The 24711-nt window shown below is 37.9% G+C and overlaps 1 protein-coding gene across 4 annotated transcripts in view; it reads left to right on the top strand.

Annotated features, from left to right (window-relative positions):
• chd9 (chromodomain helicase DNA binding protein 9) overlaps positions 1-24711 on the top strand; it is a 77644-nt gene that overhangs the window by 35693 nt on the left and 17240 nt on the right. For all 4 annotated transcript variants that reach the window (XM_065275783.1, XM_065275785.1, XM_065275784.2 and 1 more), the window contains 18 exons: positions 2428-2816; positions 12462-12570; positions 13346-13489; positions 13974-14042; positions 15388-15443; positions 15649-15766; positions 15970-16056; positions 16200-16337; positions 16448-16569; positions 18729-18972; positions 19468-19644; positions 19733-19876; positions 20778-21033; positions 21133-21343; positions 22927-23122; positions 23235-23408; positions 23499-23684; positions 23901-24011. In XM_065275783.1, the coding sequence (XP_065131855.1) occupies positions 2428-2816; positions 12462-12570; positions 13346-13489; positions 13974-14042; positions 15388-15443; positions 15649-15766; positions 15970-16056; positions 16200-16337; positions 16448-16569; positions 18729-18972; positions 19468-19644; positions 19733-19876; positions 20778-21033; positions 21133-21343; positions 22927-23122; positions 23235-23408; positions 23499-23684; positions 23901-24011 (2931 nt within the window). The remainder of the gene's footprint in view (positions 1-2427; positions 2817-12461; positions 12571-13345; positions 13490-13973; positions 14043-15387; positions 15444-15648; positions 15767-15969; positions 16057-16199; positions 16338-16447; positions 16570-18728; positions 18973-19467; positions 19645-19732; positions 19877-20777; positions 21034-21132; positions 21344-22926; positions 23123-23234; positions 23409-23498; positions 23685-23900; positions 24012-24711) is intronic.

Below are 24711 nucleotides of genomic sequence, written 5' to 3' on the forward strand. Positions count from 1 at the left end.
CGTTGGCATTTATTGGCGTTCACCGGATTAGTGTGATGGAGAATGTGATTGAAATAACTGTCTTGATTCCAGACATAGTTAAACTTAAACATTATAAAGCTTTATGATGTCAATGTAAAACTATTTTACAATAGTTTGGGCTAAAAATTATTTATTAACCCATTGATAACCTGCTTTTATTTTTGTTACAACAAGTATGGTGTTATCTTCACACAACTTTTTCATAGAACAAGAGTCTAGTGACCACAGGTTGGCAGACATTAAAAAGTGCAAAAAGCACAACGAAAGCACTCTTGAACTAGTCCACACACCTTTAAATTGACTGCTTACAGATCTCATTTGTAATCGCTTTGGACAGAAGCATCTGCTATATTAAAGAAATTAAAGAGAGAGTTCACCCAAAAATGAAAATTATGTCATCACTCACCCTTATGTTGTTACAAACTTGTATACATTTATTTTGTACTAATGAACATGAAAGAAGATATTTTGAGGAATGTTTGTCACCAAACTGCTAGATCAGAAGCCCTATTGACATCCATGGTAGGAAAAAGAATACTATGGAAGTCAATGGGGTTTCTGATAGGGCTGGGAAAAAAAATAGATTTTTCGATGAATCTTTTTTTACGTGGTCGATTCAAAGTCGATTCTCAAAGGCCACGAACCCATATTTATTTCTGCAAACATTGAACATAAGATTAACGTTAATTTAATTACTATAGTCTTCTCCATCCTCTTTTATGCCTTGCGCAATATAACCAAGGAGCGAGAGGCGAGCTTGTCATTCATTTATTCAGTCTATATTCTAATATATTCTAATATAATATAATATATATAATAATATAATATTCTATATAATCCATAGACGATTTCATCGGATGCATGTGCGGTGGTGACGCAATACGTGCTTTACTTCCGGTTTCAGTTTTTTAATGGTCCGACTAGTTGCTAAACTGAATTCTTAAAACAAATACCTCATCAAAAATAACAAATGTTTTGGTTTCCTAGGTAATCTACGTGTTGTTTATTTTGCTTGTTATATAAATAAACTATGTAATTATGTAACTAAGTACTTTGTTATTTATTCTTAGCGGAGTTTCCCGGAAGTTATGTGTTGACCACCAACACCGCTTGTTTATGTTGTTACTGCTGAAACCGTCTATATCCATTGAGTTGAATCGAGTATAAAAAACCGACACGATAACCGTAACTGAATACCGAAATCGAACCGATAGCTTGTGAATTGAAATCGAATCGATCTGGAACATCTGAATTGATACCCAGTCCTTGTTTCCTCAAAATATCTTCCTTTGTGTTCATCAAAACAAAATAAATGTATATAGGTTTGTAACGATATGAAGGTGAGTAAATGATGACAGAATTTTCATTTTTGCAGACGTTCGCATAAATAAATGTAAATATTAAAATTTCCTTGAAGTCATATGATAGCTTTCGTGATGAAAAACTAAAAATTAAGTTACATTTATTTGCCTATGATTTTTGCTACTCAGAAGGCAGCTCTCAGATTAAAGCTTTAATCTGTTTTTATAAGACTTGTAACAGTACCCAGGGTAATTTAATACTGTTCCCTATGTCTTTCAAGTATTTAAACTGTCACTGTATGCAAAAAATCAGTATTTGGTTTCTATAAATTTTATTTGAATGTGTTTCATTTAAATGAATGAACATTAAACGCATTAAAAACAGTATAATGGTTCAAAACGAAGGATGAACAATTAATAGCAGAATTTTATTTTTATGATATCGACCTAACAGCTATCTTTGAAAGAGGTGTCAGGTACTCACACTTGTCCTTGTGAACACTTTAAACTCCCCGTAAGAAGTAGCATTCCGGGCAACATCTGAAAACAAGCCAGAAACGCTCTCTTCTATGATTTGTTTTGCACATTCAGGTCTGCTGACATTGTGTTGCTTGCATGTTTTAGAAGATCAGGGCTTGTGGAGATTAACAAATAGTGGTTGAAGTTTAGTGAAATGGTTGAAAAGGTTTACAGCACTCTTAATCTCAATGTTCAGAGTAACTGTTTTACTATAATGGCTTTGTCCCTCTTAATAAGAAACCTATTAAAGTATTTACATCCGCTGGAGTCCAGATTTCCTGGGTCACGGCTAGGGAACAGTAATGTTATGGCTACCGAATTCATCTTGTAGTTGTGTAGCTTTCTCTTATTGACCTTCAGACTGGCGTCATTGGTATCTTAATCAGAATATTGTACAACATGGGTTTACAATATGGAATTACAGAATCGAAACATGTCTATTGGCTTCTTGTGCAGTCCTGCCTACATAACAACAAAGGACGTCGATATCTAGCAAGTTGTCCACTCGCTGTCCATTCACCGAGTGATTTTGTACACTTTGATGATGTTTTGGTGGTAACTTTTTTCTTTTTCTTTCTTGTCATAGCCTCCTAAGAACACTAATGGTCCCAGCAGTCAGGTGCGGGTACTCAGCCCACCAGTGAAGAGTAGCTCTTCTTCCTCCTCTTCATCATCCTCGTACGCATCCGTGTCCGAGAAACGGGTAAAGAAGCGGCAGCAGCAGCAGATGGAGTCGCCCCTTTCGGATGATAAACAACTAAAGGCCAATCGAATAATCTCAGAGGCCATCGCTAAAGCACGGGAGAGAGGAGAGAAAAATATCCCACGCGTCATGAGTCCCGAAAGCTTCCCGTCTTCATCGTCGCAGCACCACAGTCACAAGGCGGGGGGCTCCAAATCCAAAGCCAAGAATAAGAGTTCCAAGAGTGCCCGGATTGTGGCGTCCTCCAAGCCCAAACAAAAGAGTCAAATTGGGTAAGACCTCTGTTAAATTGTCTCCAAGCGTGTGGATGAGTGACTTTAATTTGTTGGGTTTGTTTGAGTGAATGAAAGTGTTGTGCAGGTGTGGTTTTGACATGACATGTTTGCAATTTCTGCATGACAGGGATAATTATTGGAGTTCCTTAAAAACCATGTCTGTAACAAAATGCTTTTTAATTTTTTTTTGCATGCTTTGTACAAGCATGCTGGCCCCATTTTGTGTTTGAACCTAAATAAGTGTGGAGCTGTAAGAATGGCAGTGTTTTATCAAGGTGTGAGGGGCATTGAACATTGTTAAATTGGCAAACACATCCTTCCGTAGAAGATTTAGCCCGTGACAGGTAAACAATGATATAAAATGGTATTTCATTATTTAAGTTTCATTAGATATTTACAGTTCATTACATTTCATGCAGAAGATTAATTCTGAAGTTTCACTTAGATCATTAGCCGACAATCACGAGTTATCTGATGGGTGAATGAAAAATTAGCCTCCTGTTGTGTAACCCATAAGCATGGCAAAAAAACAAACTCAAGCTAAACATAATCTGCTGCTCTCCAGTCCTTGTTATGGTTAATGATTTTTGTACAAGATGCTGCATATGTACACGCATACAGCCTGTTCTGGAAGGTTTTAATACATCATGAAGCTGCATCGAGCATTCAGAGCTTTATCTCAGTATCATGTGATCTGCAATAATATAGGACTGAATGGAAGAATGTGATCTTTCTAGGTCAAATGCATTATGGGAGGACCATTGCAGTCTGTAACACCCTGCTGTGTAGCTTATCTAGTGCTCATGCGACTTTCTTGCACACTCTCCAGGTCCGTCTCTACGAATACAAACCTACCAAACCCTGTAGCATCAAAATGTCAAGCATTCCCGCTGAGTTTGTAAAAGCAGTGTGTTCGACTTGTTCATCGTGCTTAATGGATTAACAGTCTGACTGACCCAAATACTTCTGACAAGACAAACAAGACGTGTGTTCAGAGTCAACGTCTCGCTGGATGATTTCACTACTGTTTTAGGACACAGCTTGATCATCTTTCTAGTACAGAATATTGCATGGTAGTAGAAAGCAGTTGTTGACTGTTTATATTAATCGGAAAGGATAAGCAGCGCTTGAAGCTCTTGCAAAATGCGGATAATTGCACACTTGTGACCACATGTGCCTTATTATGTTAACTTGTATTGTATGTGCCAGGTTGTTGCTTGGGAACTACAAATAGCCTACAGTTGGGATAATGAACTATATTTCATATTCTAATATTAATTAATAACATGTAACATTAGTGTCTTTTCGCATGTCTTTTTGTTATAAAGTAATTAGTCTCCTCAGTCTGTGTGTAATAGTAATTCTTGGTACCATATAGGGGATTAAAATTCAAGATTAGTCAGCGCCAGTAGCCTAGTAGGCTGAGATATTTTGGGTGACCCAAAGAGTTTGAGTATTGCCTCCTGTTTGCCTCTCGGTCAACCCAAATCCTTTCTCCATCCCAATTTCCTGTCCTCTCTACACTGTACTATCAAAATAAAGCTGGTGTGTGTGTGCGTGTGTGTGCATTTGACCAAATGTGTGATAATATAATCGTAATATCTTTAATATTGACTAAGTAAGGTCATGTCAAAGATTAAAATCAATGTGAAATCAAATAAAAATCATGCTCATCATAGTCTAATAATTACATTATGAGACTTTAGCCTGGATTTCACAGACATATATTACAGGTTGCACTTTTCCCATGGTAAAATCACTCTAATGAACAGCCTACAATAATAGCTTTTTATTTTAATACATACTGGTTTGCTTTATATGTTCAGTGATAAAGAGAGAAATGTTTGCATGTTTAATTGTATGCTATGAAAAGAGGTCTCTATGTACCTGTAAAATACTAGAAAAAGCAGATACCTGTCTGGTTTGACAACTTTTTCAAGCTTGTTTTGCACTGTAAGCGAACAGGATGTTGTCACCTGGCGTTACTTTGGTGTGCTATTGTTTGTGCTCTGGTTTGAAGGTGATATTAATCTGTTTATATTTATCTATTTCATTTAAGTGTTGAGCTTCAGGTGGTGTCAAGTATTGTGATCACTTGTTATTTGACGTTAATTATTACATTACTGTGTGTTAGAATGGCATAAGTACCGTCCTCAACCTATGAGGTCCTCCTCCGTCTACACATTGGTGACACAGATCAAGAACGCATTCATAAGGGTGAATGGGTTACATAAGTGGATTTAGGGCACATTTTTATACATTGGCAATTGGCAAGGTCATACAGTATACTGTATGAACAGCAAGTCCCACTGAATAGTCTCATTTACAGTGAGCTATTTTCTTAACCCCCACATGTACCTTAAACATATTTTGTTTAGTGTGCAATGTTTGAAGGAGTAGTCAAGGTTGCAAAATACACAGATGGCAAGGCTCATTTATGCCATGGAAATCCAGGTAATCTGCTTTTGTTGTGTATGGCTTGCGCACTATTCAAGCTTTGTTTCATTTTCACGAGTGTCAAGCATGGATGTCAAAAATACCTGATTCATCTCTCTGTAGAGGTAGATTTCTATTGTTTTTGGTTTAAGTTGACGTTCTGGAGGTCTGGAGTAAGACCTTACATCCATATCCAGATCCATTTCAGACACTACTATGGACTTTTATTGAGTATATGGTGCACTCACATAGTCTAAATGTAGACTTGCTTATAGATAACTGTTTTGAGGAACTGGTTTTGTTGAGTTTTTGTGATCTTAAGATTCATATTTTGTATGGCTGGTATCTTTGAGCCTGTAATGGAGTGCCAAGCCAGAAACCTACTGACCCGCTTTGCACCAAACAGTGCGGCACAGCCAAAAGCTGCCATTAAAGAGAGAGAGATAAAGAGAGAGACCGCAGTCAGTCACACACATTTACAGCTTTGATAGAGATGGATGGATATAGGATGTATTTTAGAGACATTAAAAGGTGATGAGATAGACCACTCATAATCAAATGAACGAGATAAATCAATAAGCCGGCTGTAGGGTTGAAAGTTTTGCCTTGCAATTAAAAGAGACAAATTATTTTTCTTTTAATTCTTAAACACGCTAGCGCATTAGCTGAACTAGTCTGAACCACTCTTTAAATAAGCTCAGTTTATAATATCACTGTTATCAGACGTTAATGGCTTGGATTTTGACTTTGGCAGGATTTCGGTGTTTCCCCAATTCAAGTAAGAAAGTACTGCACTCGTATGACTGGAAATAGCTGCGTGGGGGGGGGTCGCCAATATGGCCGCCAAATGAAACGACTTACCCTAAACGGGCTTTGATGTTTGAGAGAGTTGAAAGGGAGGAGGAAGAAATGGAGTTAAGGTTTCTTACATATTGTTTTTGGACTCAAAGTTTCATGTTGTCATTTCAGATGTGGGTCTAATATATATTTTTATTACTTGTGCTGTGGTGTTTAAGGGCGTGTTAGCATGTGAGGTTTTGTACTGCTGGTGTATATTAAGCCACATAGATTTACACACATAAGAACGAGGTGTGTGTTTGTGTATTCATTATTAGGTCTAGAAAACGAATAAGTGTGTGTGTGCGTGTGCGTGTGCAGAGTCTGCAGACATGTATCCTAGGTTACAACCCATGAAATATTAATGTAGCCTTCTGTGGTTGAAAATCGCCCTCTTTTCTTCGGTGTGTACTGTATGTGCGTGTGTGTGTGTCTTTGTCTCTGATTCATATAACCTTTAAATAATGGTGTACCTAATGGTGTACTTGCAGTGGAGAATCATAAAGACGCACGTACACTGACATCTTTTAAAACTCCTTACAAAGCATTGAATAGTCAAACGTACAGTTGATGCTATAGTAAAAAATAAATTTCTTACTGTGCATAATGCTAAAGTACACTGTAGTCACTAGTATTTGTTGTTTTTGTTTATATGTGAGATTGTGAGAGATTTCAGTGATGGTTCTGCGACTTCAAAGTTTCAAAGGCCTAACAAGTTGATATCGATAGACAGAGATGGCAGAGTTGATGTAGAGATCTGTGACCTTGATATTATGAAGTGTTTTTCACTATTTCAGGCTGTATTAATCACATCAAAGACACTTTTTATTTTGAAGCAAAATATATACTTGCTTTAGAACAGGGGTGTCAAACTCAATTTCATCCCGGGCCACATCACCATTACGGTTGCTCTCAAAGGGCTGATTGTATTTGTAAGACTACATGAATGTATCAACTATTTAAAGCTCCCGTTCTTTCTGTGTTTTTGAAGCTTTTATTGTGTTTACAGTGCACAATATAACAATGTCTTCATGTTTCACGTGTAAAAAAACGTGGTATTTTTCACACAATTTGCTTATCTGTATACCGCTGTTTTCACTGTCCTCAGAACGGTCTGATGTCTTCCTTGTTCTATGAAGTCCCTCCTTTAGAAATACGTATCAAGTTCTGATTGTGTAGTTTGTTTAGTGTGTTGTGATTCGACAGCAGCTTAGCTTGCCATTAGCTAAACTGGCAACTGACGTATTCCTGTGGGCGGAGTTTAGTCAAAAAAGCTGTTGACGTCATTAAAGCAGGAAGTAGAGGGCTGTAGTCCAAACCGGCCGTTCGCTGTAGGCTTTAAAAGGGAAAATCTGTTAAAGAAAATATATCGCCTGGCAGTGAACTTTGAGCTTTATCATTTTACATGTATTATTTATGCTATTATAGCAACATTACACACTAACTAGGGTTTGAAAAATGGCATCAGAAAGAACGTGACATTTAATTACATTGCATAATTACATCTGCATTCAATTACTACTGGTTTTTTATAACCTAACACACATTTATGCGGTAACAAAAACATATGTTGTATGTGAGCACACTCTACGATTTTTCTGTTATTCTACATTGCGAAGGTAATAAAATGAGAGGCATTTTAAGATACCAATAATCAAATCAAACATTTGCGGAAATAGACTCATTGTGTGCTAATCCCAGCTGGACATCGCAAAACATTAGTGTAAACGAGACAGAAAACATTTCCTCGCTGGATAGTATTTGGTCTTCCGACCTTTTACCATTCTGTATCTATTTTGATGAATACAAACATGAGCGCGGGAGGGAGGGATAGAGAGAGAGAGAGGAAAGAGCAGATACTGTGCTTAGTTTGGAAAGTGTGCGTGTGTGGGGCTTTCGGCTCGTTTTCTGTCCTGCAGTCATCAACATAAACTCTTTAATTACATTCAATTATCAAAAAAGGACAAAAAATTGTTTTGGCAGCTGCTAAAAAAAGCAGAAAATACCCTGCAAAAAATTAAACTAAATAATAATAATAAAATAATTTGTAAGCTCTCTCAGGCCACATAAGCAAAATAATTTGTAAGCTCTCACGGGCCACATAAAAGAAGAGGGGGTGGATTTGTCCCGTGAGCCTTGTTTTACACCCCTGATTTAGAAGGAAGCACAGTGTCTTTTTGTTTTGAATACCATTAACCATTATTTTTGGTGCTTTAAGTAAACAAGTGAAAGAGAAGCTTGGCTACATGGCTACTTTCCACATGAAATTTGATATTTTTTATTAGCTTATTTTTAAGAAACACAAACCTTCTGTGAGACAAACATGTTTCATAGCGGCTTTAAGCCAAGTTGCGTTCAAGAAAGTACAAAGTTTAAACATGCATTTGGTTTGATCATTTATAAATGACATGTTTTTTTTTTTAATTATGCATATTTGATAATATGTGTAAACCGTATCTGTGTCAAGATGACTCACTGTACCCAGATGAAGGTGTTTTTTTAGTTTCTGGTGGTTGTTTTCTGGGAATAACAAACCTCGGAGTGTCCACATTGGCTGATCAGAATCAAGGATCCGATATTTTATTTCAGATGCAGATGGCTACTTCTTTTATGTTAACTGTAAAAGACATGAATGAAAGACACCCTAAAGATGCAGACAGGATTAAGAATAGATGTCTCGCACCTTTCTCTGTTTTTAGATTTAGCATTCTTTAGCCATTGAACATGAATGTTCTCAGAGCAAGATATCCAAAATATCACTCAGTCCCGAACGAGCAGTACAGTTGACATTTGGAAGTAAATATAACGTTGCTGTTCTGGACAGTTGTATGGTAGCTTTTTTGGAGTTGTAACATAGTGCATGGTTTAAATTTCAATGTAAGGCTGTGATAGTTAGACAATGATAGTCTAACTCTTGCTGACATTTGTGAGTCGAATGACAGGAACAAACAGCCTACTGATGAAATGGACAGTTACTCTTACAGCTTCAGTCTGAAACATTTACCATCAGGAGTTTCTAGAATATTTTTGTTTTTCCTGTCTGGTTTTATGATTCCAGAGCTCTATACGTTGATACATTCCTGGAATTAAGCCACTGCAGTGAAATATAAAGGATCAACATTTTCCTATATATATTTAAATTATATTTTTTGGTAAACAGTGTATCATTTTGTTTTCTGATAATTTATTAATTTTTATATAAAAGCATTGATAGGTTACTACTGTAGATGAAAAAGGAAGATTTTTTCTCACATGCTCTCACACAGGTGGGCTTTATCCAGCTCTGTCTATACACACACACACGCACACAGGTGCTCGGTAAAGACCACCTCACAGTCTCATTTCACAGCTGCTGTGGAGTGTATGAGGAGTGCAGCTCATGTGTCACTCACAGGATACAGCGTTACTGCTTCCACCCACGCTGCCAGCTTCACTCCAATCAGGTTGCTAGGCAACCAGGAAGTCACGTTGTCCCATAGACTAGTGAAGTGTAACATCATCCAAAGAGGAGGACCCAAAGTGAGAGAAAAAGAGTGAAAGAGTGAGTGAGGGTTTGTGTTCGCGTAGACGTAGCAGATGTCCTGTTTTATGAGAATCATTTCCTTGATCTGTTCAGCAGGCTTTAAAATACAGAACTGGGTGCCTTACACAGATTTGAGAAGGGTGACAGAGAATTTAGTGCACATCTTACTATATCGTCTATTTTTGTATTTTTAGTTACTTCCTACAGTCATTCCACTGTTTGAAAGAAATGGCTTGTGGTATGCGCTGAAGGTGTGGCTTCATTAAATGATATGTAAGGTATTATGTCCAGACATCCGGTTGTTATTGCAGAATCCGTTTCGACAGGGTGATGATCACCCTGAAGCTATTTATTTGGGATTACATCCGACTAAATGTACGTTTTTCACCCATTAGACGTCGTCTTGTAACATAAGTAAATATATGGACATGAAATATTGCTTTGATACTAGGGCTGGGCAAAAAAATCTTTTTTTCGTTTAATAGTTTTTTTTTTTTTTAAACGTGGTCAATTCAAAATCGATTCTCAAGAGCAGAATCGATTTTTTCTTTCATATTTATTTACGCAAACATTGAACGTAAGATTAACGTTAATTTAATTACTAGTCTTCTTCACTAGATTTTTTGCGTTATGCGATGTTACCAAGGAGCGAGAGGCGAGCCTGTCATTCATTCATTCAGTGAGTGCGTTTACATGCACAGAATAAGCGGATAACTAATAAAAATCTGCTTATTACAGAAAACTGTTTTCATGCGTTTACATGCAAATCAATAAGCCGGCTATGCAGACAACTGCGTTTACATGGGACTTGAAGAATTATCTATTATAGTGACGTCACCGCCTATAGTATACAATAGTCGATCAAAAAGTCAACGGCATATCTGTCTTAAGCTGTACTGTTGTATCTCTCCTCGTGTCTGCAGAACCTGTAAATGTAACATTAGCTTTTATTTTCACAGTTTCTCTGCCAACTGCTTTAGTCAAGCTGAGACTTTTATGCGTTACCTTGCGCTTACTTCCGCGTGTGACGTTTATCTCTCATACGCGGAGACATGCGCACATGGACAAAACAGTGAGAAAGCGGGTTAAGGTGTTTACATGCCACGCGAAATCGGCGTAATGAGCAAAAAACTACCTGTGCCGATCGGTTTTTGCTTACGCCGTTTATGGGCTTTCCCCGATTAAAGAAAACCGCTTTACGCGTTTACATGACCCCACGTGTTATCAGTTTATTAAGCATAATCGGCGTAAGACTGTGCATGTAAACGCACTCAGTGTTTAAAATGGCGGTTTTAGGTGCTTCATCGACGTTGATGCCACCTTCACATAAAAAGTGAGAGGTATGATAGCATTTTAGATTTCGCAAGCAAGACGACAACGATAGTGTTGTGGCTTTTCATTTCTTTTTATTAATTACCCACTTGTAAACTGCTGTTCACTGTTCTTTTTTATTAATATACTATTTGTATTAAATCTATATTCATTGAGTTGAATCGAGAATCGAGTATAAAAACCGACCCAAGAACCGGACCCGAAAATTGAGAATCGAAATCAAATCGATTTGATAGCTTGTGAATTGAAATTGAATCTATCTGGAATATCTTATTCGATACCCAGCCCTATTTGATACTGTATATTGTAGTAAGATATTTAAACCTTCATTAAGCACAAAATGTTTCCTTTAAATTTCCAAAATGCTGCTTTAAGCAAAGACAAAGAGTTCAAAGGTCAAAGTTCAAAACTAACATGCATTTCGGTTTAATCATTTGTAAATAAAACCTCATGTATGTTAATAATTATGCATAATTAAATTACATTTTTTGTAAGTATTAAATTATCAATATGACTTGCATTACCCGAATGAGGCTATGTTTCATGCGGTTGTTATATGGGAATAATAAACCTTGGAATGTCGCCATTGACCTAATAGAATCGAGCATTCCAGAGTGCCATGTAATAATAGCAGATAAAGCTGACTGACGAGAGACTGAGCTGTTTATTCTGCCAGTTTTTATGTTACATAATGGCTTTCAGGCTTCTTAGAAAGTGTTTGTAACCGCAGTGCTTAATGCTAACGTTTCAAAGGAATTAGTATTATAGGATGGTGTTGGTGAAAACAACTTGGATTTGTGAGTACTGATTACTGTAGATATGTAGGATAGAGCTCAATTAGAAACTTTATTATATAACCATAATGAGTAAATCAATATGACCTACCAGTATTCATTTTGCAAGGCAGACACCTAAACTGAGTAATTAGAGGATTGAGGACATTACATCACTTTCACTGTACTGTACAACTGAAAGTATGAGGTCACACAAACCTACAGTATATGTGGGGTTTTTGTAGGTTACTGTAGTTAGGTTCTTCTTTACTTAGCTCAAGATACAATGCAGTATTTCGTTATGAATCTTGCTTTGTGCATGGGGCTTCGGCATGCTGGAACAGAAATGGGGATTTCTTCAACAATTTCCAGAATGTCATTATATGCTATAGTTAAAAATTTGTCTTAAATTAAGAGGCCATGCCAAATCGTTTAATTAGATGTTCATGATTTTGATTAAGAAGTCCATGTGCCCATTTTTTGCTACAAGATATAAATCACTTTATTTTCCAACAGGTTAACTTGTATTTTTAGCTTATGGTCCTTGAAAGCATTGTGGTTGTTGGGTGCAGAGATTTTAAATTCTCTGTAAGCTCTAAAAGAATCCGTGCTCCCAAAAAATGTTTAGTTGTTTATGTTTGTTTGTTCAAAATTTGTATGACTCAGAGAAGGTCATACAGGTTTGTAGCAACATGACATGATTAATGTGACCGTTGTCTCTTTGTGTTGTCCCTTTTACAGGAAAATCGTAATAAAATTTGGGAAGAAGAAACGGAAGAAGGCGGATTCCTCAGATGAGCTGTCTGATGATGACAGACCACCGCGAAGATCTTCTAAAGACAATGATTCAGTGAGCTTTTTTACTTTCGTGTACAGTGATTTTCTTGTGCCATTTCCATTATGTTCAGTATCTAAAATAATTATTAGTAAGTGCATGAAAGGTTTCATAAAGCATAAACATAGATTGTTAAACCCTGCATGCATACTGTATGTAAGCAGAGAGACTGAACTGACTGCATGCTGAATGAATTTCTTTCTTCTGAAATGACTCACCTCTCATCCTCCCCAACCATGGTACCCTCCTCATCCCTTGCAGATGTGACTTTCCCCTTTAATACCCTTGTGTTAATTAAAGCAGTGTGCTTTTGATGACTCGAGTAGCCTGAGATAAAGCTGCAGCTATGTGCCCCTGTTACATTCTGGGAAACACCAGGGTCCCATTTACTTTAACTCATAGACATTTAGGTCATGTTATATTTGGGAGGACAGGCACACACGCTCTGCTCTGTACTAATTTACTGAAGGGCCCCGATCCCATCAGGGCGTCTGTGATTTGCCGAGTAAAAAATAAACTTGTGCATGCGCAAGAGTTCTTTTCTCCTCTTACTTATATGAACTCATATACCAAGTACAGTACACCCATATTCAATCAAACACACAGGAACTCATTCACAAATACCGTGGCACAGATGTTTCTCGATATTGGTTTCTCAAATAGTGTTTTTTGGTCTGTAGGATTGTGAGAATGCCGTACCGCTCAAAAGTCTTGGTCCGTTACTCATACCAACACTAACGAGAAAATGTCAGATGAAACCAGACTCACTTGTGTGTGCGTATGCTTACAGAAGCGACGTTCTAACAGGAAGGTCAAGAGGAAGAAGTATGAGGAAGACGGGGAGGCTCGACTGTCTGAAGAAGAAATGAAGGTCATCGTCAAAGCCAAGAAGAGCTCCAATGCTCACAAAGAGCCTAAAGTGCAACTCTTTGTGGTGAGGATGTGTAGTCTGAATGCATGTGGCAGCATAGAGATTTTTTATGTTTGCATGATATTTATCTCTTATTATCTGAGCTTTAACATAAGACCAACGCATCTTTTTATTTTTATGTGTGTAATTGTGTACGTTTTTAAAAGACAATTATGAATTGATTCGTTGGGACAGGCAATGTGATGTGATTGAAATTATGTAGTATCACTATGCTACTGAAGTTCAAAGCAGAGATGCTATTGTTATGTATCTTGCAAAGACAATGAAGAATTGTGAAACTAGTCAATTTAGACATTTTGAGGAACATAATGATCAAGCAAAAGCACATTGAAATCACTGTATCTGCAGTGTTGCTTAATTATGTTTCACGTTGCAAGCAAAAACAACATCATGTGTTGTGTATATTTAATATAAATATTAGAGAGCACTATGTTTAAGTGTGTACCATGGCATTAATAAAGGTTCTGTTGTATGTATTGGTTTACAGGAGAACCCAAGTGAGGAAGATGCTGCTGTGGTTGATAAAATCATGGCATCTCGCTTGGTGAAAAAAGAGGTAACGACATTCTACAACTCCAACTGAGTTTCCGTTATCCTTCACATTGCGAATTAAATATATGGACAATGGAAATGCGTCAATACTCCCATATATCGCAAAAAGTGTTTACTCTCGCATGAGGCGGAAAAGGTGCATTTCGCATTTTATTTACATTTTCAGGTCACCTGATTATGTAAGTCGCATAATTATTATTTGAAAGTGACGTGGTATTTACTAAAACCTCCTAGAAACACCTCATACATTGCCACTCCCAAATAAAGGTGCTTTCCTTGGCATTAATGTTTGAATAACACTCCTTCGCCTAATTCGATTAAAGAGCACCAATTATCTGATTCACGATATTACATTTCCTTTGGTGTGTAAGTGTGTGTTAGTACATGTTAATGATATGCAAAAGGTACATACCCCAAAGTAAACAATGACGCAAGTTATCGTCTTCAACATAAATCTCTTTTCTACAACAAACACACGGATTGTAAGCAACAGTTTACTTCCTGAGATTGGTGATGTAGACAAGACCGACGTTATCATAATTCCTACGGCTTCGACTCACAGCCTGTAAGTTCACTCCTGTTACTATTGTATTGTGAGCGAATCTTTCAAACATGGTCACATTTCCGGCTGCAGTCAGAGGTATTCAGGCCAATCAAAACATACAGATTAGCTGGCCAATCAGGGACACAGCGCTTTTCAAATCGATGAGTTTTGTACAAAATCTGTGCGTTTCATGGAGCTATAAAAATGTATGGTATGTGGAAAATAATGTGTTTTTCAACACATTTTATTATACCAAATACACAAATAATGTTGTTTTTTTAGCAATGAAATAGATGCCCTTTAAAAATTATGGCTGCTGTGGTGGACATGATATTAGTAGACCTACAAATATTCTTCAACATGATGTTTAGAGTGACTTGTTTTAGTCCCATGTCATCGATTTGTAAAACAACATTATTTCACAAAAGTTCTTAGCGACATATCGCATATGATTTGTGCAAATCTGTAATGAAAATGCATCTACAATCTGCATAATTTCTTATGTTTTTCGTAACTCATTCAGAACCACAATTAGGCGAATTAGATGCTTCACCAAAACTAAAATGTTTATTAAATATATTAGTATGTCATTAGGTAATATAGATATAGATTTTGAATGTTTTGCAATCTACAGTAATGTGCCTACGACTTTTTTACGAGTACATACTACAGTATACATCGAGAAACAAAGCAGCTTGCAGTGCATTTCAGCTGAGAATAAAGCCCCTACTGTACAGTAGATGTGCAGTTTTTTTATGTATAAATGAATTATACATGATTATTGTTTTGATTCTTCATTCGACAGGTTTCTCCTGGAGTGATTGTGGAATGTGAGGAGTACTATGTCAAGTACAAAAACTAGTAAGTGGGTTATGCGTGGCTTTTTTTCGTTTGCTCTGTCAGCTTTTAAAGCTGTGAAATACGATGTTTTCACACTGCTAATAATCCAAAGAAGATCAGAGCAGTTTAGTCAGAGAGTGGGCATGAGTTGATGAGCATGCATAATTAAATGTACGCCTGTGTGTAAGGAGCATTTAGTAATTATGTAAATGCATGTGTGTTCTAGCTCATATCTTCATTGTGAGTGGGCGACGGAGCAACATTTAGAGAAAGACAAGAGGATCCAGCAGAAAATCAAGCGCTTCAAGATCAAACAGGCACAAAAGGCACACTTCTTTGCTGATGTAAGGGCGCCTTTGTTTGTTTGTAACTATAACAAATGCACACTGTGTGTTGACTTTTTGTGATTGTTTGCAGGTTAAATGGCATATCATTTAGTCATTCAAACATTGTGATTCCATTGAGACTTCTCTGTAATCTGGAATTGTTAGGATTCATCTGTCATTGCTAAAGGAATTAAAAACAAAAACGTGTGTTTGTGTTAAAGATCGAGGAGGAACCGTTTAATCCGGACTATGTAGAAGTCGACAGAGTTCTGGAGGTCTCGTACTGTCAGGACAAGGATAGCGGAGAGGTAGCGATTGCTTATTGAGTTGTGTGTATGTGTGTGTGAAAGCGTATTTACACTCTCTCTCTGTAGTTCCTGGAGGCATGCTGTCTCTTTGTTTGCAAGGTTAGTGTATTTTGTGTAATCTCAAAGCATTCCTGTGTGTTTAGCCGGTGGTGTATTATCTGGTGAAGTGGTGCTCACTGCCGTATGAAGACAGCACATGGGAGCTGAATGAAGATGTGGACCAGAGTAAGATCGAGGAGTTTAAGCAGCTGCAGGCAGTCAAACCACACACGGATAGAAAAGTAAGACCATCTTTCGGCTCCGTCTTACTGTTTCAGTCGCTACCTTTTTTAGTGGAATTGGATATACAGTTTTTCTAGTTTACATTAAACCCATTTGGTCTATGTTGCAGGAACGTCCTCCGGCGAGTCACTGGAAGAAGCGGGAGCAATCGCGTCAGTATTGTAATGGAAATTGTCTCAGGGATTACCAGCTGGAGGGGGTCAACTGGCTTCTCTTCAACTGGTACAACAGGTGAGTAAACCCTCAGTACTGACACACGAATCCTTCCTGTCTCTAGCCTGCTGAAAATGATCTGATCACTTTTTGTGTGTTTATTTACCTGTAATGCCCGTTTAACCTCCTAAGACCCGAGCTTTGGTTTGGCTTGCATTTTAGATTTCTTCCAACTATTTGGGGTTAGGAAGAACCAATAAATATAATAACCAAATATTTTTCTTTGAACTTGAAACATCGACATTTAAACATGGTCTGTGTAAAGTTATGTAAATCCCGCATCTCGGTCTGATTGTTGTTTCCGTTTTCTTGTTCTTGACGTTCGCTGAATTCTGGAATTATATTTTAAACTGCCGCTTCAGTGCAGTATAGCCACAGAGCTATTTAACAATGAGCACAATCTCCCGAGCCTGTCCGCTGATCAAACTTTAAAAAAACACGATCTCTGTAGACAGCCCAGGCTTCACAAACGGCAATAACAACACAGTGGCCAAACCTACAAACAGAAACCATAACAAAGTATTCCAGCCAATAAACGACAAGAAGGATTTGGGGGTGGGGGTTGGGCGCGTTCATGAAAGCACGGAAGGGAGAGGGAGGAGTTAGCTACGCTCCGTCTGTTTGAAAACAATTCAAACGTCAACAAAAACTAATGTCTCGCAGATTCGCTTAGAAAGCCTTTAAAACATGTAAAAAAGACAAGATTCTAACAATGTCAAGATCAAATGCCTGACAGGACGTGTGTGCGTGCATGCGCGTGCGTGTGTTTTCAAAATATTTTCAAAATAAAGAAAAACAAGACAAAGCTGTGCAGTTTGTTTCTGTGTAAGTTTATGAACAAAATGATCGGAACACAATTGTTTGGGATTCTAGGGGCAACAGTCTTGCCTAGGGCAGCAAATTGGCCAGGGCCGGCCCTGTGTCCAAGTTTGTGTACAACAGGTTCCAGTTACACAGAATTAAGTATTATGGTGCAAACAACAAAAAATGTGATATAAGGTCTTAGAAGGTTAAACTGTAATATAAAAATAATCTTTCCAACCAATATGATTACAAAGTTTGACAAAGATTACAATGATATTTTATAAAAACAAAGCTATAGTAATAATTGTTGCGCAATTCATTAGGGGTATAAACATCAAACATGCAAATACAAAAGCTCTCCAAATGACTTTGCATTACTTACATTACTTCATTTAAACTTTTTGGACAAATTCGGAAGTATCTATTTATTAAAGAAACCCAGAATATACTGTATCAATACATGGAGTACTGGAAACATTTGACTATGACTGGAGGCTAAAAAAGATCTGGTCCTAATGGGTTAACCCTTCCTGTTATCAGCCATCACTTACATGTAGCACAAAATGGAGTATATGTTTTCAGCATGTTTTCTCTCGCTTGAGCTTAAACAGTAACAGGATTCATTGCATTCCACACTGTCTGTATGGAAAACGGCCATACACAAAGTCGGCAAGATCACAAGCAGAGTTTGCAATGTATCGCATAACATGTACAATGCCCTTCACTGTTCTACACTTTCCCATGTGGGTTAATGTTTGCATAGCTTTTATTTTTTCAGTAAAATTATATGCATACTTTCCATGTCCTCGTTTTCAGATTCTTGTTGAACTCAATATTAAATAATCGTGATAGCTGTGGTGTGGATGGTACCTTAGTCGGGGAATAAATTGACTAAATAACCTATTTTTGCTTCATTCCCGGTCCTTTCTGTGTTTTGTCTTTGTTTTGGACATTCTCAAAGTTTGGACTGACTCAACTTAATGTACTGTCAGTTTGAATCCATATGCTGTTAGCCAATAGCTTTGTGTAAAGAACAAGTCATTGTTTAGTTATAAATGATTGATGAATTCCCAGGCTACACACATACTGATGAGAAAAAATGTACAGCTTGAATCCACTGTATGTCACTTTGGATAAAAGCGTCTGCCAAATGCATAAATACACATGTAAATGTAATGTGAAATCATCATAACATAAATCACGATAATTATAATCTGTTGACACCCCTAATTGGATTCCATAAAAATGTAGCCAACATCTCTTGTAAATGTATTTATTCTCTAGTTTTTTGACGAGAGTGTTTTCATGGAATCGAGGGCCATGATGACCTGTTTTTATTGGACTAATCAACCGACTCTTTTTATTATTTGCAGGCGTAACTGTATTTTGGCTGATGAAATGGGTCTGGGTAAGACCATCCAGTCCATCACATTTCTCGAGGAGATCTATCGCACAGGGATCAAGGGGCCATTTTTAATCATTGCCCCGCTCTCCACCATCACTAATTGGGAGAGAGAGTTCAGAACCTGGACGAACCTCAATGTCATTGTCTACCATGGCAGTGTGGTGAGCAGACAGATGCTCCAGCAGTATGAGATGTACTTCAGAGACTCTCAGGTGAGATTTCACATCATTTCTGCTATAATTTTTGCTAATAAGTTTTTTTTATTGGATACCTCTTAGGATCATTATTTGATAACATTATAATTAAGGTCTGTCATTTCATTATTGAGATAATAAATGTTTATTAGATAGATCTGAACAATAGACCAATAAAAACATGCAAAAACTATGCATACGAAGTCCAAAAGTAAAGCAAAAGCAACAAAAAATATTAATTTAGCTTCATTTTGGTAAGAATGTATCTCTTATTTTTTACAAAGTTGTTTTTAAAACCATCTAGGAATGATTGATGTAAGAAAGTGATATGTCATTGTATACTGGTGTTACATGCAATATGCAAAACCTCAGGGAAGGGAAAAAAACAAATGTGGGAAAAGTGTGCAATCAGTCATTCTGTCTCTCTCTCTCTCTCTCTCTCTCTCTCTCTCTCTCTCTCTCTCTCTCTCTCTCTCTCTCTCTCTCTCTCTCTCTTCATTCTTGCTCTCACAGGGTCGTGTGATAAGAGGTGCCTACCGGTTCCAGGCGGTCATTACCACATTTGAGATGATTTTGGGAGGCTGTCCAGAACTCAACGCAATCGATTGGCGGTGTGTCATCATTGACGAAGCCCATCGGCTCAAAAACAAGAACTGCAAGCTACTGGAGGGTTTCAAACTCATGAGCCTGGTACAAATGAGCTGTTAAATGTTCAGTAACCCACTTATCATTTTTAACTGATTTTTAATTTGGCATCTGTTGACCTCTTGACCCTTAGGAACATAAGGTATTGTTGACGGGCACCCCCCTACAGAACACAGTGGAGGAACTCTTTAGTCTGCTGCACTTCCTGGAGCCAACCCGTTTTCCCGCTGAAAACACCTTCATGCAGGAATTTGGAGACCTCAAGACTGAGGAGCAGGTATGCACACTCACTGTGTGTGTGTATTAGGATGGGAATACACTTTATTATAGCTTTGGGACAATTTGTTATCAGAAGGTAGCTTATTATGACAAAACTTACATGTGGGGGACTGTTGGTAATGTCCTCATTGGGATAAAGCAATTCGTTTCATAAAAATAAATTTTCTTTTATGGCTTGGGTTAATTTGTAATTATCAAAATGATCATATACAATAATATAATATGTATTATGGTTTTATATATCAGCAACAGCACTTTGTGGTATGTCCTCTTTCATTGTGTTTGTGTGTTAAAAAAATAAATATACTGTAGGGCTGCACGATTTGGGTAATTTTTCCCATTGCGGTTATTGATGCTAATATTGCGATGTGCGATTGCGATTATAATGGATGGTATCCTTAGTCAACTTGATGGGTTTTAAAGAAAATCCACACACATTTTAGTGATAATGCTAAAATGTGTATTTGTAAAACTAGAAATGTTTTTGTATTGCCACGTGATGTAGCAACTGCTCAGTGTCAGTAATCCTAAATCCAAAATACCAACATACAACAGACGTAGAGTTTTTTTTTTTTTAGCTACTAGATTACTGTCAATCTCCTCTGCATCCATCTTTGCTCTGGTATTTCCGCGCTGCGCACACACAAGTGACGACGCACGCCACACACGTGCATGCCACACGTGCACTGCCTTTTTTGTTCGTTTTTCTTTCTTTTTTTAAACAGCAAGGAAAATCATCAAACTGTTATCAGAAAGTTTGTGTTAACAAGTCCACACATTTATTTATTTAATATAATTGCAACATTTTGCTGTCATATAATCGCACAGTCTGACATCGCGATTGCGATTGCGATGCGATTAATTGTGCAGTACTAAATACTGATTTGATTCTGATTCAGGTCCAGAAACTCCAGGCCATCCTGAAGCCAATGATGCTGCGTCGTCTTAAGGAGGACGTGGAGAAGAAGCTGGCCCCGAAAGAGGAGACCATTATAGAAGTGGAGCTCACCAACATCCAGAAGAAATATTACCGTGCAATACTGGAGAAGAACTTCTCATTCCTGGCTAAAGGCGCCGGCCAAGCCAACGTCCCCAACCTGCTCAACACCATGATGGAACTACGAAAATGCTGCAACCATCCCTACCTCATCAAAGGTTCAGACACAAACCCCTGCTGAAGCCACTCATACACACATCTATCTTAGTAAAGTTCCTAAAACGGTTTGTCTCTCTCTCTCTCTCTCTCACTTTCAGGGGCTGAAGAAAAAATCATGGAAGACTTTAGGGAAGTTTACAGCCCCGCAGCGGTAGATTTCCACCTGCAGGCCATGATTCAGTCGGCAGGTAAACTCGTTCTTATTGACAAGCTGCTGCCCAAGATGAAGGCAGGTGGACACAAAGTTCTCATCTTCTCCCAGATGGTGCGCTGCCTTGACATCCTGGAAGACTACCTCATCCAGAGAAGGTAGGAGTGAACAAGGAAAACGTTTTTAATGAATTCTTAGAGCTTGTAAAAGGATATGGATTTAATTTCGAATGGCTCTCATTGGGTTCCCGGAGAGTTCAGAGGGTTTAACTGCATTTTGTGACTTTGCCCTCTACTGTATTAGTTTTTGATGCGTTACGGGGGTTAGATACAGTTAAGCGATGTAATCAGCTTTTTTGGCACAAGTTCAATGCCACAGTTGCTTACATTCGTTTATGTTATTTCTTGTCTCTGGATAGAGCTCTCTGCTGTTGAGCACCTCTGCACCACCAACATCATCTGTTCATGTTTAATCTCCAGCAGCTAGTAATTAGGATTATTTATGTGTATTATTGAGTAAAGTATTGTTCATTATATCAAGTCTTAGCTGTCTAGTGGTGTATACAGTTAAGCACTTGTAAAGAAAAATGCATGCATGTGTGTTAGCTCATCGAGCTAGAGATCGGCAAAACACAGGAGCAGGAGATGCAGGGATCCCAGAGGCACAAAGTCGATCAGAGACAGCTAAAAGCAACAGGCAGAGACAGGAAATGGTCACTGTAAATGCAAAACATTTGGTGTGCATAAGAGAGAAGTAAGGAGAATATGGCTTTGTCCCAAATCGCGGATTCACTTTGTCACATGGGCTGTTGAGACGTAGTCCACTGTAATGAGTACATGCTAACCAGAAGAACTAAATTATTAATTATTACTAAATTATTAAATGACAAATGGGACACCACACAGTCTTGAGGACCTTGTTGATGTTCATAAAGTGAATTCACCATTTGGGACAGGGCCAAAGCGTTTTAGAAGTGTGGAAAAGACTAACTGGTCTTGATCTTGGATATCAGACAAATACTATTGATAGTGTGGTCCTATTATGCCATTATGAATGATAGTTTTGATAAAACGCATAGATTTTCAGTATGGTCACAGACTTGATTCACAAAATCAAATGAATCAAATTCACAGATTCATATTTCTGCAGAATGTCACCAAAGCATTGAACAGGCCAAAATGTAATTTCATAACCGGCTTAATTTTTACTGTTGTAAGTTTTGAATCATGCACGTTACTATTTTTGAAATTGTATGATAGCAATGTTATTTCTGTGCTGTGCTGACATATTTCCTGTTGAAAGTGTGGTTGAGAAATACTGACTGTCTTATCCATGTAAAAAAAGTTATGCCATAGTCATGAACCATATTTTGATACTTACAGTACTAGTCTACTGCAGGGAAAGGGTAAATGTTAATTCTGGAAAGCATTTGATGTATGCAAAAGTTAATATAGTGATACATCAGTATTTTTGTTTTTCTGTAGTTTGTAGTAGTACATTAGCATATAGATGTTTTTATAGACATGGGCTAATAGACACAATCTTGATTTAACATAATGTGCGTAGGAATATAAAATACAACGTATTTATCGCTGCCTTAGGAATAAAGGGAATAATAATAGAGGGTAATAGAGATAATAAACATGCTGAATCAAATTTAAAGCCAGACCCGCTGTCAGTTTCTCTTAGCAGTGCTCAATAAAATACATTAAATTGTAATTCCTATATCTTACCCTTCCAGATACCTCTACGAGCGGATAGACGGGCGGGTACGTGGAAACCTTCGTCAAGCAGCAATAGACCGCTTCAGTAAACCCGACTCTGATCGATTCGTCTTCCTGCTGTGCACACGAGCAGGTGGGCTTGGAATAAACCTCACAGCTGCCGACACCTGTATCATCTTTGACTCAGACTGGAACCCACAGAACGACCTGCAGGTATACGCGCACACACACACTTCAGTTGTTTTTCATTTTTATAGATGTTTTTATTGGTTTATTATTTTTGAATTTGTTCGTTTGCCCACTTGTTTGTTTGTTTGTTTTACAGGCTCAGGCTCGCTGCCACCGAATTGGTCAGGATAAAGCGGTAAAGGTGTATCGACTAATCACACGTAACTCATACGAGCGTGAGATGTTCGATAGAGCCAGTCTCAAGCTGGGATTGGATAAGGCCGTGCTACAGAGTATGAGTGGGCGGGAAAACAGTGTAGGAGGAGGAGGGGTAAGACATCAGCCAAATCATGTTTTTCCAGCTTTTTTTACTTGTGTGTATTTTGTCTCATTAATTTATTCTCCCTCTGTATCTCTATAGCAGGTACAACAGCAGCTCTCCAAAAAAGAGATCGAGGACCTTTTGCGGCGTGGAGCTTACGGTGCCATCATGGATGAAGAAGATGAAGGAGCTAAATTTTGTGAAGAGGACATTGACCAAATCTTGCAACGCAGAACCAAGACCATCACCATTGAATCTGAGGGCCGGGGCTCCACCTTTGCCAAGGTCTGCTTTATTCTTTTATTCTTATGATTTCTGGCTTTCTCAATGTTAAAATGCATAAAACAATGTTCAGCAATGTGTATTAGTGATGATGTCTAGAGCTAATTTTAACTACATTGTATTAAGCAAGTATTCATTGTTTTTTATTAAACATCTGCCTAACACATGATAAGTATGACCCTGTTGGTTCACACATTTACTTGTGTTTTTCGGTAACAGGCCAGTTTTGTAGCTTCAGGGAACAGAACAGACATCTCTCTGGATGACCCCAACTTCTGGGACAAGTGGGCAAAGGAAGCAGAGATTGATGTGGACACGGTCAATGGCAGAGTAAGTAGCACACAAACGATCAGCTCCCCGAAGTTATGATGGAGGACTGGTGCTGTCAAGTTCACACAAATGGCAAAACGTATCATAAGTGGGCCATGTAACTTGTGTGCTTTATTTCAAGTCTTCAGACACCTGTGTGAGAGACAGACTGAAATTTTAGTCATATGGCTTTGGAATCACATGAGCCATAAATAACAGAATTATAATTTTTTTGTTTGCTCTTCCTGCTATAGACGGTTTCATCGGACACACGTGCTGTGACGCGATTACGCGTCTGAGCGGAACTTTACTTCTGGCCTCTGTTTGTTTAATGGTTACTAAACTGAACTCTTGAACAAATACCTTGTCGAAAATAACAAATGTTTTGGTTTCCTAAAGATGAGGGAAGAAGGTGATCATGGATCACCACTATTTGAACGGGAGGTTTGGCAGCTGATCTATAGTTAAGATTGTATACATTATATAGTACACATTTTACACAGTAACGTTACCTCAGTTTAGTTTTTGACGTGCTTTAGCTATGATTCGGAGTAAGGTAATCTACATGTTGTTTATTTGCTTGTTATCAGAAATAAACTACTCTTGAAGGACTTTGTTGTTATTGATTCTTTGCCGAGTTTACCGGAAATTACGTTTGTTCCACGAACGCCGTTTGTTTATGTTGTTACTGCTGAAACCGTCTATAACTAATGAGAGCAGT

Source organism: Paramisgurnus dabryanus, chromosome 2 (assembly GCF_030506205.2).
Source record: "Paramisgurnus dabryanus chromosome 2, PD_genome_1.1, whole genome shotgun sequence".
Classification (NCBI taxonomy): Eukaryota; Metazoa; Chordata; class Actinopteri; order Cypriniformes; family Cobitidae; genus Paramisgurnus; species Paramisgurnus dabryanus.